Raw genomic sequence first — 20298 nt, 5'->3', positions numbered from 1 at the left:
CAAGAGTACCAGCCCGGAGCGTCGGTTGGGGGAAGGGAAATGACAGTTTAACGTCATGAAAATAACAAAACTTGAGACATACAAAGTGTTTACTGTTTTCTATCCCTACAATGAACTAGATTTAGTCAAATTAATAGATTTTCAGTATTCTCGTATTTTTAAAACAGAGTCATGTGTCAACTACTAACTTGAGTTTTCATTTATAAAGCGTTTTAGTGAATTTCCTGCAAAAGTGGAAAAAACAAAGGGACTCAGTTAAACTTGCAGAGTCACATGGTTAGTGCAAGATGTCACATGAGCGGAGCAGTTTTAATTCACGTTTTCACCATTGCTGCATCAAAGATCCAATACAAAAGGCTTTATTTACAACAATTTTTGGTACATGTTATCTTTAACAAAAGCTGTGACTGGGGTACTAATATACAACAAAATTGTACCTTTTGAAGAGGTATCGACCCAGTGACAGATTTTGTATCTTATAAATTCTTCTCAGAGAATGCACAAATATCCTTTATGTATTTAATTTATTTTTATTGACCAACGTCTTTGCTGCTGACCTTCGATGATCAACCATACTAATAGTGAAGAGTTAGATGTTTTTTATTTATTCAACTAAGGCTAAATATTTTATACATGCATGTAAATTTTATAAGTGAAAGCCTTCCTTTAGAATTTTTCTGGAAGATATAATTTCTATATGTGTATGATTTCTGATTCTTCTAATGAGAAAGCTGAAAACAACTGTCAATTTTTTTTTACATTATTGTCTTGCTCCCTGGCATATGATGAACTGTCATACATGTAAAAAAAAAAATAATAATAATAAGCAAAATGTCTTCAGATAAACAAAACATTTGTGTTACTGAGATAAAAAAAAAACAGAGGCCAAACCAGATGAAAAAAGTAACACAAAAGTAACATAACAAATTACTTTCCATAAAAAGTAACAAAGTAATGTAATTGGTTACTTTTCGAGGAAGTACCGCATTAATGTAATGAATTACTTTTAAAAGAAACACAGCTAATGACACATCATTTGGTTATTTTCAGGTCTGGGGGAAAAGATCAAACTATGATGTCTGCATTTTAAAGGAGTACAATCTTCGCTTTGTCGCAGCAGATGAACAGTAATTTTACTCCCGGTCCCTTGCAACACCCGCCGGGCGGATATAAACGACACGGGGTGACTACATTCAAACCATTACACGCACCCCTCTCACAAAGTTATTCTGACACAAAATGGCGGAGACGACGCGAAAGACCCCATTTTGTCAAGCAGACGATAATAACAGTTCGAGGAAACTGAATTTTCTGTCGTTTTTAGCGCTATTTCGAGCGAGTTTGGGATGCGTTTTGCTGCGGTGCGCTGCTATGTTGAGCCGTCGTCCGCGCGCACCAGGTTTGACGCAGCTCGAGCGCTGCGCGAGTGAACGCGCACGAATAAATATATTTTTATCAAGCTAGATTAGATTTATATCATAGATTTCAAATAACTTGAGGAGGAATCATTTTATCTTCAAAGTCTGGAAGATATCTGACTGTTTCTGCTTCTTTAGATTTGTAAACCCAGTTCGCTGTGTATTAATAATCCGCTTCCGTGTTTTAATATCTAAAATCGTGTACTGTAAAGTTGTGTAAATGTATATTTTCTAAGAATTGCAGATGGTATAGCTGTACAAACCATGCATTATTATTACTGGAAACATCAAGAGGATTTTAAAATGTCAAGGCCCAGAAATGTGATTGAAATTGTCAAATATGATCATCTTGTGATCAGTATGCTTTTTTTTTGTAAATGCAATCTCTTTAAAATTATATCATAAATATATCAATCAGGAAGGAAACAGAAATGCACAGACATAAATACTGAGGAAAAGTTTAGTTTGCATCATCAGAGAAGTTATTAGACGTAAATAGATTGTCCACTTAATCTGTTTAGCATTAGTCTATCATCTGATGGATACACGAGCAAACCAGAGTGATATATCCAGTCTGTGCTTAAACTCAGAGACAAGCCTAGATATTAAGTAGCAAATTAAGGTTTAGGAGGGGAAAAGACCAAGCTGTAAGTAGCCAGATTATGATCCATAAAAGTGGGTAGAGTTCGCCATCATGTGGTTAAACATCGAAAATGTTGTGTTTTACATTTCCACGGTTAAACCAAGAACATATGCAAATGCTAGAATTTGCCTAAGAAACACATTGATAGATTCTGAAATGCATCTGCATGCTAATTGAAAATAAACATTAATTCTTCACATCAAAATGCACGTATGCATAAACCATTGTTATTTTAGCTTCACTGAGATAATATATTTAATAGTCATATTTGTAATGTTTTTTCAGTAATTTTGTTGTCTTAATAATTATGTTTCTGTTTTAAAATGTCTAGAACATGTTTATTTTTATTTCAGTTTTAGGTATTTGAAGAGTTGAAGAGAATGGGAATGTTGACACCTGACTGAAAAACTTTCCACACATTTACATTACAAATAAAAAGTTTTCTTTATATTTTCAGGTTAGCGTTTTTTATTTCAAATATTATTATTTTTTTAAATAGTATTAGTTTTCTATAATAATCCTGGTATACACTTCTAATTAGATTGCATTGGTCGGTCAAATCTAAAATGTATGATCTTGTAGTTCGTCTTTTTAGCCACTAGGGCGCAGCACCATCACACACGAGCTCTTATTATTATTTATTATATACGAGAAGATATTGATTTATTGTAGTGAATCTCATTTTCACTGTGGTATATGCAAGTTTCAATGTTGTACTTTCTGTAATTGTTATCATTTATGATTTTGTTGTCTTAAAATAAACTAAAATTGTTTTATCTGAAAGACTTCAGCTGCTTGGATTTCACATGCATCACACTGTAATATCATCCTGATATGTACACAATGCCAGATTAATCTTAATTTACCTGCTACTCTGAATTAATTAATCCACGTTCAAGTAGGCTAAAAATCATACACCATATAGATCTTTATTTGACAGAATGCAAAGAGCACAAATGAACAAAACAAAGAAAATAAGATACATTCAAAACATTTTCTTAAAGTGCTGGAAAAATATCTCTCACACAATCTGATGCACAAAAATATAATTAATCTTAGGAAAAAAAAGAGAACAATTACCCTTACAAATGTATATTTATAGGCCACAAACTGGAAAATATTAAGCATTGTTCTGGACAGTAATAAAAGCTCAGGTGTTTATGAACATGACTGAGTCAGTAGTATTTGTGTGGTGAAATATAAAGGAGGTAGCATTTCATTTAATAACAGCTGGCTGTTCGACCAACTTAAAACATACAAATTAAACTGCAGTACCTTCCAAACTAACCATCCTGACTAAAAAAAAAAAGTCTTGATAATAAACCACACATTCATTCCAACAAGCACAAATTTAAGGCACATAATCCCTTAATAATCTTAAATAGTTTTTAAAATGTGCTGTAAAAAGATGCCACTCGAAATTCAAACATTAATTGCACTTTGGTTGCCATAGAGAGGTGTTTCTGGATATTATGGGGTGTCTGATAAGAGCTGAAACACCGGAGTGGATTTCCATCTATATGTGTTTCTTATGTAATACAGTAAGAGTGCTCTTAATGTAAATATGAAGTGGAAACAGACGTTTACATGTGTTACAGATCAGTGCCACATGATCTGAACACCCTGCATCTGCATCATACATCAAGACATTAGTCTGAACACACACACTTACTGCTTTACGACAGAATACACTGACATATAGCCGATACATGATTTGTGGAATTAATAAATGATGCCGATCCATTTATAATCTAACGAGGAGTCAAATCAGATCACGTTAACAGACATGAACTGACTTAAAATACCTTAAACGATGCTGACCGTGATATGAGTTTGTTGATAACCGTGCATGAATTTAAACAATTAAACTAAACCTATAAAAGCTTGCTTAGCTAAAATAACGATAATTACAGTAGCTGAAGAAGAAATTAAAACCCTATTCATTTTTTTTAAATCTAAAATGTATCCATTTCCCGACATATCCTGATGATTTTTTAGCTTGAAAACAGATGATGTCATATTTAATTTAAATGAAAACAAAGCCGTTACAGACAGATGTGCAGCATGTTTAAGTCTCATTTTCATAGCTTCGCCTTTAATAAAACATATTGTCAATGTTTGAATTACAGGGACAGCACACGTCACAGCCTCATTTTCACTTAAATAAGAAAAAATGTAAAAATTAAATGTGGCATCAATATAAATATCCCAGCGTTCTTAGTTCTTTCCCCTTCTCTTACTGTTCATCTCAAAGTAGGGTTGGTCACGTTGGCTGGGTTTAGTCCGTGCCGTGTGTGTGTGGTCAGAGCTCGTAGACGCTGGTTTAGAGGCGCTGCTGTGGACGGGAGGGTGACTGCTGACTAGAGGTTTCCTGTGGGTCGTTTTAACGCTGACAGACACGACGGCTGTGTTCTGCTCTAGAGATTTACTCTTGCATGTCACAGAAGGTTTTGCGAGAGCAGTCGTCTGTTTGGGGTCATTCGGAGCCAAGCGAGGGGAACCAGGATAACCCTTCCTGGAATCTGAGTGCAGGGCGGAGGCAGGGGAAGGAGGGCGTCTCTGGGCGAGCAGCGAGCGGGTGGGGGCCGGAGGAGGGCGGGTGTTGCGCTGGACGGTTTTCGGTGCGGCTGAAGGTTTGGGCAGCTTGCTGGTGGGTTTGGGACAGGCGGGACTGCGAGGTTGAGACGGAGACCCACGCAGGTGCAGTTTGGTCCTGGAGCTGGCTGAAGGGGCTTTTTGGGAAACCCCTTTCGGGGCTGTCTGGGGAAGTGGGCTTCTTTTTGGGGCGGGCGACGAAAAAGGAGTGGTTCTCGGTGAAGCTGTGGGTGTGTGAAAAATCTTCCTGGGTGCAGAAGCCTTACGAGGCATTGAGGGTGTGGAAGCGGGCGACTGGGTGACGCCGCGGGGCGTGGAAGCGGGCGACTGGGTGACGCCGCGGGGCGTGTGTGGGTTGGGTTTGGACACAGACGTCGTGGAGGATGATGATGAAGAGGATGATTCTGGAAGGAGGTTTACGGCTGCGATGGGGTCCATCGTGGGGGGCTGGGCGGCCTGCAGTGTGTGGGCGGGGCCTGAGCCGGACGGGCCTTTCTGATAGGCTAGAATCTTCTGCTCTAGAGTAGTGAACTGCAGCACGCGGTCGGGGTCGTATTTTAACAGAAACCCTTTCAGAGTGTCCCAACCTCCACCGACACGCACCATCACATGCTTCCCATGGAGCATCTAAGAGAGGAAGCACACCCAGAATTAAATACTAGTGATGCATCAAAATGCATTTTTATTCAAATGAAAATGAAAGAATATTTAACAATCAAATGTACTTCATTTTCAATGCTCGAATAAAATCTAAGTTGTAGGTAAAGGTTTTTATTTACCCTAAAACCGAAAATAAAGTTGATTTAATAATCATTTAATCAAATTTACTAAATAAATCAACCAAAAAAAAAAAACAAGACATTACACACACACACAAAAAAAAAACTGAAACCAAAATTATTTCATAATCAATTAATCAAATGTATTTAATAATCAGGCTCAAATAAAAACTGAATTGTACTAACATATAAGCTGCACATTAGGCAGTTTTAAATGAGACTAAAGACATGAGGAAAGTGCACTCAGATGAGTGTGTTATCTGCTCTTCTGCAATGTGACTTTAGCAGAATGTACCATTGCTGATGTTTAAAATAGGCATGAAATACTTCAACTTTCTAAATGAAACGTATAAATGCATATTTCTTTTGGACCTCATAATGTTAAATGAAAATATCATAACTGGATCGTCCAGTGGAGGCGGGGTTTCATAGCTCTTAACATCAAGGGGCCATTAAACCCCGCCTCCACATTTGAAAACCACGCCCACATCCAACATCCAATCAACAAGTGATAAATATAACCCAGCCCTGCCCTACATTTGAATCTTTTCTGATATTTACACTCAGACTGTTGCTACTTCCACTTTTATAATGACTTAAAGAAAACGGTCCCAAAGTCTGCTCCTACCCTGATGAACAGGATCTTGCCTCCGAGCCTGTAGCGTCCCTCGGACAGATACTCGATGGAAAACTTCTGTGAGCAGTTACAGCGAGGGTCGTCCTGGTCCGCATGATCCTACAAGAAGCAGAGTTTGTTTGGGTGAAACCAGAGAAAAATTCACTCATTTTCAAGATGGAAGTTAGCTCTGTTCTGAGCTCAGGACCCGAGGGTGTCCCGCTGGTTATTAGGGCTGAGAGACAAAAATGGGCTAAATTGTTCCCCGTGTGAAACATGTCTCTGAACAACAGCTGCTGTTTACACACTCAACAGACAATAGCAGAGCCTCATCATTGAGGAAAATACAACAAATAAAACACATTTTCTTAAATATTTCAGATGATTGCCGTGGTTATAAGGTTGTGTCCTCATAAACCATCCAAATCAGTGCACACACACACACACACACACACACACACACACACATGCACACACAAACAGAGTGTGTACTGCCGTATGCTGCACATTTTGCAGGTTGTCATTTGGATAATGCATGCATACAGAAAATTGCCATTTTCTATTTTTCCAGCTATACATACTGCATACAAACTATAAAAAGACCAAGGCAATGCTTCAACTCAAACTACAAGCCTGATCTCAGTGTGTGTGTGTGTGTGAGATACTCACGGCGTGATACAGGGCTCCGTGCTGACAGCACACAGTAAATGTTTTCACTGGAGACGAGTGATCCGTCACCGTTAGACTTTCCTCCAGTTCAATTTCCTTCTCCAGTTTAACCAAAACCGGAGGCTCGATCCCAAACCTAAACCAACAAACAAAACACCCCATCAACACACTGTCCTAACAGTGAATCCTAACCTTTTACCAGCTAATCATGTTATACATGCAATTCAATATTTGTGTATAATGACCATTCAGTTGCATAAATGACTGCTGATTTCCTCACACGTCAAATTTATATAAAAAAGGTAATATGCATTCAGATGGTTATTTTTGCAAAATAGATCCCTTTACATTATTCTTAACTTACAGTTGCAGTTTTGTTCTTCTAGAAACTCTATACATTCAGATTCTCTACAGAACAAAAGTACTGAAGCCAATTCACTTAAACCATGTGAAATCCACACACATTTGCCCCTCGACCCAACTTTAAAGCCCCTAAAGCAGCCCCTGACCTCTGACCCCAGAGCACGCCCTGACATCAGTCACCTGCGTGATCATCAGAGCCGGTTCTCTTACCTGGAGACGATGCGTCCGATCTCCAGCAGACACAGACACACCTGCCGCGGCTCTTTATGCAGGACTGGTGACATAAGTGAATATAGTAAGGGTTTAACTAATAGATATCACTATACATTTAATAAATCATAGTACATTACAACGCAACATTTTGTTTCTTTTAAATATCCAAACGAGGTAATATTTAATTAAAAATCCACTAAAAGTCTTGTTTGTTGACATATTAGAATGAAAGGTTTTTACGGAGGACATTATGAGCTTTTGTTTAGCTTGTTTTTTGTATTTAATTTATAATTATTTCCCCCCTCATTTTTATTTTCTATTTTTTTCCAGTTAATAATTTTGGTGTTTTAACTTAAACTTCAAATAAATTTATTTTAAGCTTTACTTCTAATAAGTATTATAATTTTAATGTCAACGTTATTTCAATTAATGAAAATGTTTTCAATAGCTTAATTAATAATAACTTCTGCTTCTTATTAAGGGCTTAAAATTACAAAAAGATCATTTATTAACTTCAACTCGGTAGTAAATGTTGTTTTTCGTTTATAAAAATAATAAATGAACCATAGCAAGCAGATCTTTGAAATCAGTTTTGTTTTCTGGTTTAATTCTGTGCATTTTGTTTTAATGCTTTAATAACACGTCTAAACAAGTGAATTCATACATTTTTAGCAATTTAATATACTATTAAAAGATTAACAATACTATTAATTGTTCATATTCAGAATTCAGTTTTTTTATGTTTCTGGATTCTGTGTTTTATGGTTTGTAAATGTATTACCAAAAAACTAATGAAAGCATCAAATATTACTTTAATTAATATTTTAAAATGTAATTTAAATGAATTGAAAAAAGTTTCAAAAAGCAAAGTGAAAGACAAAAACTGAATAACAACCTGCAGCACAACAGAGATGTATTATTGAAATTAAAATATGGAAAAATATTTTAATACATTATATTATTATTATTATTATTATTAAGTTAAGAAGTTAATTCTACTGTACAATAATGCATCAATACGTCCGTCACAATTTTTTCAAGTTAAACCTAACTTTTATTTTGGCGAGTTGTAGTGTTTTTCTGTGTGCATTTGATGACAGTTTTGTTTTAATTTTTATGAACAGATTCTTCTGTTCCATATTTCTGAATTTGTTGCAGCATAACCTAATGGTCTCTTACCCAAACCCTCAGACTCAAACAGAAAGGTCTCGTCCACTCCTATGTGACGACACCAGGACAGAAAATTCGCTGTGTTGTCGCGGGCGAAAAATGAACCAGGGGAGGCGTTTTTCTTGAACTGGATTTTCTTTAAGGGCAGCTGTTAACAAAACAGAGATGTGAATTATGCACAAACAGTCCTGCATCCCTACATCACACGATCCTTACACACCTGTGTTTCTGAGTCCTGTGGGATTTTACTCTGCAGAATTCCAACGAGACGACACAGTTTGACACCGTTGTCCAGCTCCTCCATGAAGCGCTCGGCGGTCACCTGTTCACCTGCAAAAACACAAATATCTCCATGTTTCCAATGACCCGAGAACAACTACATAACTGACTATATTAAATAACCTTTAACTGAATTCAGCATCATTATGCCATCAAGAACTGGCTTTGATGATCAGTTCAATATATTATCATACTAAAACAGTGATATTAAAAGACTAGATTCAGAACATACCTTACTGATGAAGTACACTATATACAGTTAAGCAGATGTGCCCAGTATATGAACACAAGCTATGCAACACGCTCACTTGTACACCAAGCATTTTCCCATAGATAACAATGGCAAAAATGTGGCTTAATCCATTAAGAAAGTATTTGAAGATCAAATACTGTATGCACTATATTAATTTCTATGGCTGTTTTGCCCTCCAGGTCTCCGTGCCGGTCACATGACCAAAAACTATGAATAGTACATAAAATTCACACTTATGACAGCACAAAACAGTCACATTTTAGTATTTTGTATAAATACCACAAACAATGCATCAAACAATGGAGTAAACATCATTCAATGCAAACTGTGATATTTATAAATCACAGTTTCAAGGGAATAATCGACAATTATGATTTGTCATAAAGGATCTAAAAAACAAACCAAACAAACAGAGCAATAGTTTTACGTCTGAATGTTCTTTCGACCCGGGTGAACATGTTCAGCATGTGGACAGACAGGTAAAGGCAACACCCTCTATTCTTCTACCAAAACTGAGAGATTGAGTTCTTGTTTCGGGGGTTGTATATCACCGTTATACGAGAGCAAATGTCATTTCCCACACTTCTTTGCTTGATAGATGAGGCTTTGGGTTTCAGTTATTTGACCGACGAAAGGAAAAGGCATTTAGACTTATAATGGGAGTAATTTTTCACTTTCGTGCACTGATAGTGAGTCATAGACGGCTTGTTTTGTATTAGCAGGTTTACCCAGCATGCCGCTTAGCCAGATGGCCAGATCCTCCTGCATGGGCACCAGCGTGGCTTCGTGCCGCTTGGTCAACCACTGGTCATACTGGAACACATCGGCCAGACCCGGGCCGGGCCGGGGAGAGCGCAGGCTCCGGGGACTCTGTAACGGGACATCTAACTTCTCACCGAACCAAGCCTGAGAGAGAGAGAGAGAGAGAAAGAGAAAAACCAGATGGATCAACACAGAGAAACACAAAACTGTGTCTCTGGGCCACAATGACCCCTCACACAGATCCCACGCTCTCTCTCTCTCTCTCTTTCTGGAAATACAGCGATCCTGCTGAAATCAGGACAGTCAGAAACACTCAAGCTCTAATCAAACACATGACATCTTGGACAAGCAGAGGAGTAATAACATTTAGATAAAGCAACACTCTTGTGGTAAAACCTCTCACAGGCCTCACACAAACATGCTGAAGGTAAAAGAAGTATTTAAACAAACCCCTAACAATGAGTATGAGAAATACTACTAGTGATAGATACTTAATATTCCATAATATTATTGAATTAATTGCACCAAATTGACCTGAATTGAGCTGGATAATGACTATTTTCTAAAAATGTTTAGCTAACATAGCTAATGTCCAGTTTTTTGTCAAAATGTTTCATTTTTTCAGGGGTACGCGAAGATCGTTAAGGGAACAATGCATTTTATAATTTTGTTAACGTTATATGAACGTCTCAGAAATGAATCATTCCATGAATGATACATGATGTTTTTGTGCTTATATTTTGAGAACATTATTAAATACCAGATAACTTTGAATAAACGTATTAATGCTACTAGAAAAAATATTTGTTTACAGAATGTTTCCAATAGATGTATTCTGCAACATAAACATTGTTATTGAGGTGAACCGAATCAACACCGAATGAATCGTTTTATTTGGATTTGTCTCATATTTAAAGAAGCTGATCACTTATTATTTTCTGTTTATTACTTCAAAGCTGCTTTAAAACAATCTGTATTGTATTGTATTAACCCAATTCAAACATTTTATAGTGTTCGATCAAATCACACACACAGATGTTTCAATGGCATTTCATAATGTGGTCAGTTCACACATGACATCAGATTTTACAGTTGGATAGACAGGATGGTGTGAAACCAGTAACACACGTCTGTGATGATCTAATTGGAATGTTCAAATTCAAATTCAAAGCAATTTAGAACCCAAATGGCGGGAACCATTGCCCTGAAGCCATATGGAGTCAGATGTCCTCTTTAAGGAAAAGAGCAGATGAGTAGTTCATTTTTTCAATATATAATAGCTTTAATGTATATGTTCGCATAAATTAAGTTAGAAATTCACTGTTTTTGCTGAACCATCAATTGATCAGTTGATTTAAGAGAATTAATGTATTGGTATCAGTAAGTAGAAGATATATAATTGTGCAGCATTTAATATTAATTTTGTAAATTTAGATTAGCTTTGTCACCTAATGCTCACTTAAAGTTAATTTTATAAATACTGTGGATTTAATAACATACAATGATAAATTAATCAGTTTGAAACCAAATTAATCAATTTATCATTCTGTACATAATGTTTGCAATGTAGCATTTAAAATTTTGGTTTATCTTGACAAAAAAAAAAAAAATCTGTCATAACATATAATAATTCTCATCTTATCTGTCTTCCAGACTTGCTTTTTATCATATGGAATAGTAATTCACACCACAGGACCGTGCTATAATTGTTTGACTTTGTCTGAACATGAAACTCTTCTCTAACTAGCTCAGATCTTGACCCACAATAGCACCGACATCATTGTTTTAGAAGAAAATGTTCTATCACTATATAACTATCACACCTGTGATAAAAAAAAAAAACACAGTTCTTGAGGAGGAAGGTCCAAAATCCACCGGTCTCTAATTGCAAATGCACATATATAAAAATCATAAAGTTTCATACCTGCAATCCAGCCTGAACTGCCATCATTAGTAACAAGAGAGATTCACGTCTACATTCTGAAAGAGAAACAGATAAAAACCTTTAAAGGAGTCTGATAAAAACAGACGCACATCAGCTCAGACACGCCAGTTATTTCCTGCAAACACACACACACACACACACACACACACACAGCGTTCATGTCAGTTTACTCCACTTAAACCCTGTCTGTCCCGTCACAGATCGGATAATCATCGCCTACAGCTCATTGCTCATTTAATGATGACCCAAAAAAAATCACTGTGACCAAATACCAGAGGAGACAGAAAGATTAAGACAGTTCAGTCAACATAAGCACAGCTGAGGAAACAAAAGCAAAAGCACACTCACACACACACGATGTCAGTCACACACTCATGTGATCTCAGTGAGACGCTCACCTGACGAACACATGCACCTAAACACAGTAAATCACAACACACACACACAGATTCACTGACAGAGGATGACTAGTGAAGCCGCTCAGCAAACCCTCATTCAATCCCAGCCAAGCACTTACAAAGGTCCTATTGTTACAACCTCCTCATGTGCTCCCCACAAACACACACACACACACACACACACACACACACACACGAGTCCAAGGTTCATGCGCTCGCGCTCAGTCCTTCCCAACAAACTCCTCCATGACAGCACACAATAAAATCTGGACATTTTTTGAAGGGCAGCAAGAGAATAAACAATCTCTTTCAATCTTCACCCAGACACAAAAAACACACACAGAGAGAGAGCTCAAATCAAGTGCACTTCAAGCCCACAAAATGTCAAGTGGAGGAGAACAGTGCAGGACACACAAACCCAGAACTGATGTCTGTGGGTTATGAAGCGGGTGGCAGAGTGGCTCCGGGTCTCAAGGGCCACATTTCTCTGCCAGAACGTAACGTTCAGTGGAAAGAGTCCGTCACTAACGGACACGCTAGCTGAGAAACACGTCCAACCAATCTCTGTTTATTTACAACAGCGTGTGCCTCCAAAATCCACCCGTCTCTGAGTCTGAAATTCAAATGCTGTCATCATTTACTCACCCTCATGTTGTTCCAAAACATGCAATTATCTTTTTCATATTTATCAGATTCTCAAAAGTAGATGGAGAAAAATAGGTGTCAAGCTTAAAAGGGTAAAAAAAAAATTAAATAAAGAATAAATAAATACTTCGAATTGATGTTCTAGTTTCAGAAGAATTTAAATATGGACTAGCTTTTATGATGCACGAGCGAGTCAACAATCCCTTTAACATATGACTAATTAAAGATCCAGCCTAAATGACATAATTCCCTATATGAATAAGAGAATCACATTTAGCAGGTCCTCAAAATACGAAGGTGACAAATACTGTTAAACTTCAAATAGGACAAGAAAAGTATCATATAAATAACAATAATGCACTTTTATGTACTATGTCCTTCCCTTTGATGAAAAAAAGAAAAACATTTCTCTAATTAAAATTAAATACTTCCTTTTATGTTCCATCGAACAATGAAATCATTTTGAAACAACATTACGATGCATTTTTTAACTATTTAAACTTTCTGCCCAGAACATAAACAAACAGACAGATAAAATCATGAGTAACTCAGTGGCAGTGTAGCTGCCAACAACGAACACAGAACAACAGTGACTTTTGGAGCAGAAATGAGGCTGGGCAGAACATCAGACAGAACACAATGCATTCTAACGTTGTAATCCTACTATAATGAACATCTGTGTGAGTTTCAGTCGATTAGTCGTGTTAATTAAATGCAACAACACAAAGGTAGCGAGGGCTGGAGTGTCCACATGGCTCCTCATATAATCACGTAAGAGGATCACGCTTCCAGACGCATCCCCGTTGGCTGGCACGTGGCACATGCATGTTTGTGTGCATGTATGTGCACCAGTAGCTTGCACATGGGTCCCAAATATAGCCGGCCATCGATTAAAGCCCCTATCATTCCTGCCTTTTTGTGGCATTGCTTGTGATCTTAATTGGCTTGTCACTTGCTTTCATTAGTAGGCAGAACCATCAACACTTTTGGAGAAATGTAGCATTTGCAAACACTTGCTCACCAGTGGATCCTCTGCAGTGAATGGGTGCCGTCAGAATGAAAGTCCAAACAGCTGATAAAAACATCACAATAATCCACACAACTAATCCAAAATTCTAACTCCAGTCCATCAATGTCTTGTGAAGCCTGAAGATGCGTGTTTGTAAGAAACAAATCCATCATTAATAAGAGGAGTCTATAATCCATCATCTGGTCTGAATAAGGGGAGAAATGTGCACAGATCAAGCAGGTTTTACAAGCCAAAACTGATCTAAACATATAACTGGGTGGATTTTGATGTGATAGACAACAGGGGATGAACTTTTTCACGGGGAGCTTTCTAATGGACTCGTATTTTAACAAAAAGCGACAGTTTGAAGTTAAAAATGTCTAGATGGATTTGTTTCTTACAAATGTGCAGGTTTTGGCTTCTCAAGACATTAACTGATGGACTGGAGTGGTGTGGATTATTTGTGGATGTTTTTATCAGCTGTTTAGACTCTCATTCTGACGGCACCCATTCACTGCTGTGCATCCATTGCAGAGCAAATGATGTGATGCTACATTTCTCAAAATCTGATGAAGATAAAAATAACTCCGCTACATCTTGGATAGCCTGATGAGGAGTAGATTTCATTTTTGGGCAAGCTATTTCTTTAACCAACACTCTGTCTTGAATCTAGTGTCTTCCTTGACAGCACTCAAAAGTTGCAATACACTCACGATGCTCAAAAATACACAAACATTATTAAAATGCTGTTAATGAAAACACCTAGGTTTTTGGACACAGTCAAGACAGGAGTCACAGCAGGTTTTAGAGAATCACTTCTCACAGTTTGAAGTATAATCCCCATTGAAAAGACAAAAAGGAAAAACTATGTTCTCATGCTTCTACAATTACAAAACAAAGATCCAATTCACCAAAACAAAGTGATCAACACAGTTCACCATAACAATGACCTCACCACAATGCTTCGGAAATAAAAGATCCAGAATTGCATGCCAATATACGTACTCTAAAACATAAAACCAGAGCAGTTCACACTCTTTAAAATAAACGCTCCAAATGTGGGTTTTCGCAGTGATGCCACAGAAGAACCATTTGGGTTCCACAAAGAACCTTTCAGTGATCAGTTCTTCAGAGAACCATCAATGTCAATAAAGAACCTTTATTTGTGCAGGACACCAATACTGGCAAAACCGGCACTTAAAACCAATGGAGACGCTCCATAGTATAATGTAAACAGAAGCCTTTGTCATGGTTGTTATAAGACACTTATAATTAACCATTAAATAGCACAGTAGGTCTGTTGCTCCTCCATCCCACTAATCATCTGCTCCGAGTCATTAATAAACAAACAGTAATCCACGATTCATAACATGTGCACCAGAGATCATGGGAAATTAATCCCAACATTCATTTCAGGATTTCCCCCTTCACCCTCCTCTCAAGCTCAAGGACCCCCTGATGCATGTATCAGGCAGATGGTCAGCAAAGCTACAGGACATGGGGTGTTGTTGGGGTGGCTTACAAGCATAGCAATCACAAAATTCAAGATGCCATTAAATCCACACTATATATTTTCTAAATGCATGTTATAGGCCTTATCATAAACAATTCATCTGTGCATTTGCTTCAAAGTTTTTGATCAAAATGTCATCACTGGACATTCTGAAAAAATTTAATAGTTGCTTTAGGAATCAGTACATATAGTATTTTATTTTTTATATTTGTCCATTCAGTTTATTGAATGCTCCTGCTAAATACACCTATTGCACCTGAAAATTAAGATACACCCAGCTCAAATTTTAAGATCTGATCAATTCAAACCCTAAAAATATGATCCACTATCTCAAATATGTGCGATGTATTTTTAAATACATAGTGAGCCATGACGCATTTCAATGGAAAAGTCATGCAACTTCCTTATAACTCTCATCTTTCAGTGTAAATGCCAAAAATAAAAAGACCGGATTTTATCACTTAAGACAGGTTTGTTGACATTTTATACACGTATTCTCTTTTAAAACAAACACATAAACACCATACAAACAAAGTCATCCCTCTCTCTTTCTCTCTCTCTCGCTCGCTAACTCACTCACTTACTCCCGTCCGGTTTCGAGAGTCTGGAACTGAGAGTCTGTAAAAAAAACTACATGAAATAAACTCACCAGCGTTGAATGTGTGTGTTTAGTTGTTTCAGTGATTAGTTGTCTTCATCCACGTTTTGCTCCGACGCTGCAGGGGCGTGCACGCCTGGGATGGGTGCGTGGACGCGCATCAGCTGAAGCGGGAGCTCCTTCTCCACGCGTCCTGGAATGTTCAGTAGAGATTCGTGGTTCAAAGCAGCCAATCATAGCGCAGATCTGAATAATCTCAATGGTAATGGGCGGGGACTTGAGATTCGGTGGGCGTTCCCTATTTAAATGAGTAGAGATGCCTCACATAGGCTTTGCTTATATATCTTTATTCACTTTAATCTCTTATTAATGCTTTAACAATATTTATAGATCTCTCTGTGCCTATAAATAATCGATTAAATAATTATATACAATAATTGTAGAATATGTAATAGTATCAATGATGCCATAATATCGCCCTGTAATTAATTGCAAAAACTCTGTAACTGAGTTATGATTGGCCATTGGATATAAATTTGAGTCATCACAAGGCAGGATTTGTTTAAAATGTCAAATTTGATTACGCCCTCAATCCACCAATAAAAACCTTCAAACAAACTCAGTTAATATAATAACATTTACTGGAGCTTTAGAATATAAAGATGAAGTCAGATGTTTAAATATTAATAAGCGTCACCAAAGGAATTTGTGAATTTTACAGCAATAAACAAAACATTCATGTTACAAATTTAATTTAGAAAGTTTATCCGTTGCGCCTCCATGTGGACGGTGTGAGGAAGAAAGCTGGCGCCTACATCTCCCAGAAGCACTTGCGTGACGTCACGGCCGCAGCAACAGGAAGTGTTCCAACTGAGCAGTTGCTGTAAGATAAGGTAAGCTTATCTCTTCATTTTAAATTATTCGCGGTGTTATTCAGAAATAAAATTTAAAAAGTGTTTCTGTCTTCGTATTCGTATGTATTTAACCTTACACTGTCTAGTATTTTATTAAAACAACTGGCGTTTATTTTCGATGAAGCTAATGCTAGTCGTCTTCCAAAACATTTGACACACACTTACGTTACCTTTCAGTATTTCTGAAATCAAGACACATTATGTCCATAAATAATCCGCAGCAGTGACAGGAAAGCAGCTGTCCAGCGATCTAATCATCTGTAGTGTAAAGACGATTGTATTTATGAACGGAATCATGAGTTAACTCGTTACCTGTCACTGGCCGCCTAACGTTACGTTTACTTCACTAACGTTATATTACATTTAAATCCTAATCTAATCATGACAAACTATATATCGTTGGAAAGGTCTAAGACTCCTAAATAGATATTTTACTACTATTTTTGTTAAAAAAAGTAACATTAATTTATGGCAAGAGTGCACCTCAAAAACCTACATCATAAGTTCTAAATTCTGACTTTGTCTTCTTTGTGGCCTTTTTCTCTATCACACTTTAGAAATAATTAATCCTTTTGAAACCATTTTAAATTCAAAAATTGTATTACCTTGAAAATGGTACATCAAAATCATGTTACAAAATGTCATGAATTATAAAAATTTAGGTTTGGATCATGCAATTTCAAGTCTATGTTCAAAGATGTGAGTGACAGTTAACAGGTTAAGTGTTTCCTGTGCTCTTCAGGAATGACCTGTACACTGGAGAAGGTGCTGGCCGATGCCAAATCACTGGTAGATCGTCTCCGGGATCATGACAGTGCTGCGGAGATCCTGATCGAACAAACCACGCTGCTGAACAAGAGAGTGGAGGCCATGAAACAGGTATCAGAGTATGTTCACAATCTCTCTGATGGGGATCTGAGTTGTTTTACTCATGATCCTTGTTCTTTCAGTACCAGGAAGAGATTGAGGTGTTGAACCAGGTGGCGAGACACCGGCCGCGCTCCACGCTGGTCATGGGCATCCAACAGGAAAACCGGCAAATACGGGAACTGCAGCAGGAAAACAAAGGTGTTCGGAAGGGTTTGCAATTAGAAGGATGTCATTTGAGGGCGGGCTGTTTTAAGTCTAAATCCACTCGTTTGTCTCGGCAGAGCTGCGTACCTCACTGGAGGAGCATCAGTCTGCGCTGGAGGTCATCATGAGCAAATACAGAGAGCAGGTGTTTCGCCTTCTGATGGCCAGCAAGAGAGACGATCCTGCTATTGTCACCCAGCTCAGAGAACAGCACACTAATGTCAGTCCAACAGACGGTTTTTATGAGATTCCCTTTAATGCTGGTGCCTCAAATTTTTTGTGCATTTATTGTGTTTATGTCGCAGGAGATGCAGGCGCATATTGAGAAAATAAACGAAATGGCCACGGTGATGAGGAAAGCCATCGAGGTGGATGAAGGGCGACTGTGTGAGGATGAGGAGCGAATCAAACGTCTGGAGGTCAGACACAATAGATATACTGCAATAGGAGTCAGTGATCGGTTTATTTTCTGTCTATATTAAAAATAACAAAGATGGGAAAATACAATATGAGAGAGATACAAATGAGAGTGTATATTAGGCTGCTGTCACTTGCACACTGCTGTAACAATTACTGATAAATTATGAAGACAGTAACATCTATTTGATTGCACTTAACAGTTAATGTAATCTGACTACTTTTGGATTACTTTTCTTTATCAAATAGATTTCAATATGAAAGCCTTGTAAGATATTTATATAAATTGTTAAAATAAATAAATATACAAAGAGAAATAAGATATTTCATTCAGAGTTATCAAAAACATGAGGTGCATTAAACCTCTAAAAGCTAGTAATTATTTAAAACATGTAAATGTGCATTTAAAATAAATAAAACACTTTAAATAAAATAAAACGTAATTGTATTTTCTATAATATGTCATTTTTATTTAATTATGTATTTTATTATGACTTTTTTAAATATATTTTTTGTTTATGTAATTATAAAAATGCTCAATATATTTTTTTATATAAAAATAATTTAATATAATTATTACATTTTATTTTATTTGTTTACCTGTATATCACGTGACCATTAACCAACATCTGAGACCTGTGAACATGTCAATGTTAAATATTTAAATTGGTAATTTAAAATCAAAAAGTAAATATTTATTATTTTAGGTCAAAAGGGGTTTGGCTGACAAAAAATAATTTACTGCCGTCGTGTGAATAATATCAATAAAAAAGGAACTGTAGTACTGATAATTTTGAGTATTTAAAAATGTAACAATTCATTTTTATTTTTAATATCTGATTATATTTTAAACTATCCACATTACATTTACGGTAATCAGTTTCTACCCAGCATGATATATATGGTAATAATGCCCGACCCTATAGTGTGTTAAATGCAGTACTTACAATGTAATGGTGATCTCCTGGTTTATATGTTGATGTTGATTGTGCAGCTGGAGAACAGCGGTCTGCGAGAGCTGTTGGGAATCAGCCGTCAGGCGTTTCTGGTGCTGAAGAGGGATGACACGTCTGACAGCACGTCTCTCTCGCCGCTGCTCACCAGCACAGACGTCAGTCTGAGGAAGAACTAAAGGCATTCAGAGACTCTGAGTTTACAAACCATCGTTCACAGCTGTCCTACAAATCCCACGATCCTCCATTACAGCGCAACCCTCACTGCAACCTGGATGTCCTTCAGCCGTTCAGCACGAGGGCTTTTGCAGGAAGTGGAATCCGATTACTTTTCCATCTCTGCATCATCATGTCTTCGGTCTGGAAAAGTCAAATCGACTGATTCAGCCATGTGAAAACAATCATTTGTGGAATAAAAAAATAAGATTTGGCATATTCTGAATGAATACTTGACCTAAACAAGAGACTTTGGGGAATATCACAATGTGCTATTTTAATGAATAACTCTTTGTTGTGTTTGTAACAGTGTTTTATGCGGGTATGAGAGGAAGTTCCATTGGAAGTGATTAAAAGCGTTGAATGATCTGGCTATGTTCTTCTTTAGTTCCATGCGTTGATACGGTTGAATAAACCACTCAATAATTCAGGCTATAATTTAGTGCATGTTATTCAGGCATAAAATGCTGCTTTGTATTGACTTCAAGCTAATAATAAGTCATATAAATGTTAAATTAATATAATTTTAAGTTAAAAAAAAGTAATTTATATAATTATATAAAAAAATTATACATTATTTTAATTAAAATTATTTTCAACTTATTGATCAATTATATTTATGTAAAATCCTGACATTTTCATTTAATTTAATATAGTTTCAGTCATAATTATTTCACAAAATGCATTGCAAATGCCATTTTATGTTGACTTAAGGCATCAAAGCGGTTTAGAATTATTAATAACTGAATAAAATATTAATGAGGTTTTGTCAGATCAAACATTCACACATTTCTTGCATCCAATTCAACAAAACATCATCTCATTCTAATCTGTCTCGGGATAGAAAACAGTATCA

General features: G+C 36.8%; 3 protein-coding genes across 6 annotated transcripts in view; 1 reads left to right on the top strand and 2 right to left on the bottom strand.

Annotated features, from left to right (window-relative positions):
* Nucleotides 1–20298, bottom strand: part of LOC113048471 (B-cell receptor CD22-like) — a 1131192-nt gene that overhangs the window by 25428 nt on the left and 1085466 nt on the right. The window lies entirely within an intron of this gene.
* On the bottom strand, nt 2966–16076 carry LOC113048491 (GAS2-like protein 3). 2 transcript variants are annotated; one of them, XM_026210340.1, is made up of 9 exons: nt 12104–12383; nt 11685–11740; nt 9727–9904; nt 8687–8796; nt 8476–8614; nt 7294–7357; nt 6721–6856; nt 6064–6171; nt 2966–5283 (listed from the first exon to the last, which is right to left on the bottom strand). In XM_026210340.1, exons 1-9 carry the CDS (start codon nt 12114–12116, stop codon nt 4279–4281), a joined length of 1809 nt encoding a protein of 602 aa, XP_026066125.1. In that variant the 5' UTR covers nt 12117–12383; the 3' UTR covers nt 2966–4278. The 2 variants fall into 2 exon arrangements, with proteins under 2 accessions (XP_026066125.1, XP_026066126.1); XM_026210341.1 differs by lacking the exon at nt 12104–12383 and adding an exon at nt 15920–16076 and having other exon boundaries at nt 3370–5283.
* On the top strand, nt 16671–19810 carry LOC113048551 (FGFR1 oncogene partner 2 homolog). Its single transcript, XM_026210427.1, has 6 exons — nt 16671–16761; nt 17525–17661; nt 17733–17850; nt 17934–18076; nt 18162–18275; nt 19268–19810. The coding sequence occupies exons 2-6, from the start codon at nt 17527–17529 to the stop codon at nt 19403–19405; spliced, it is 648 nt and encodes a 215-aa protein (XP_026066212.1). The 5' UTR covers nt 16671–16761; nt 17525–17526; the 3' UTR covers nt 19406–19810.

This window comes from Carassius auratus, chromosome 29, assembly GCF_003368295.1.
Source record: "Carassius auratus strain Wakin chromosome 29, ASM336829v1, whole genome shotgun sequence".
Classification (NCBI taxonomy): domain Eukaryota; kingdom Metazoa; phylum Chordata; class Actinopteri; order Cypriniformes; family Cyprinidae; genus Carassius; species Carassius auratus.
Note: the sequence above shows the minus strand (reverse complement) of the source record. Positions and strands in the feature narration are given on the sequence as shown.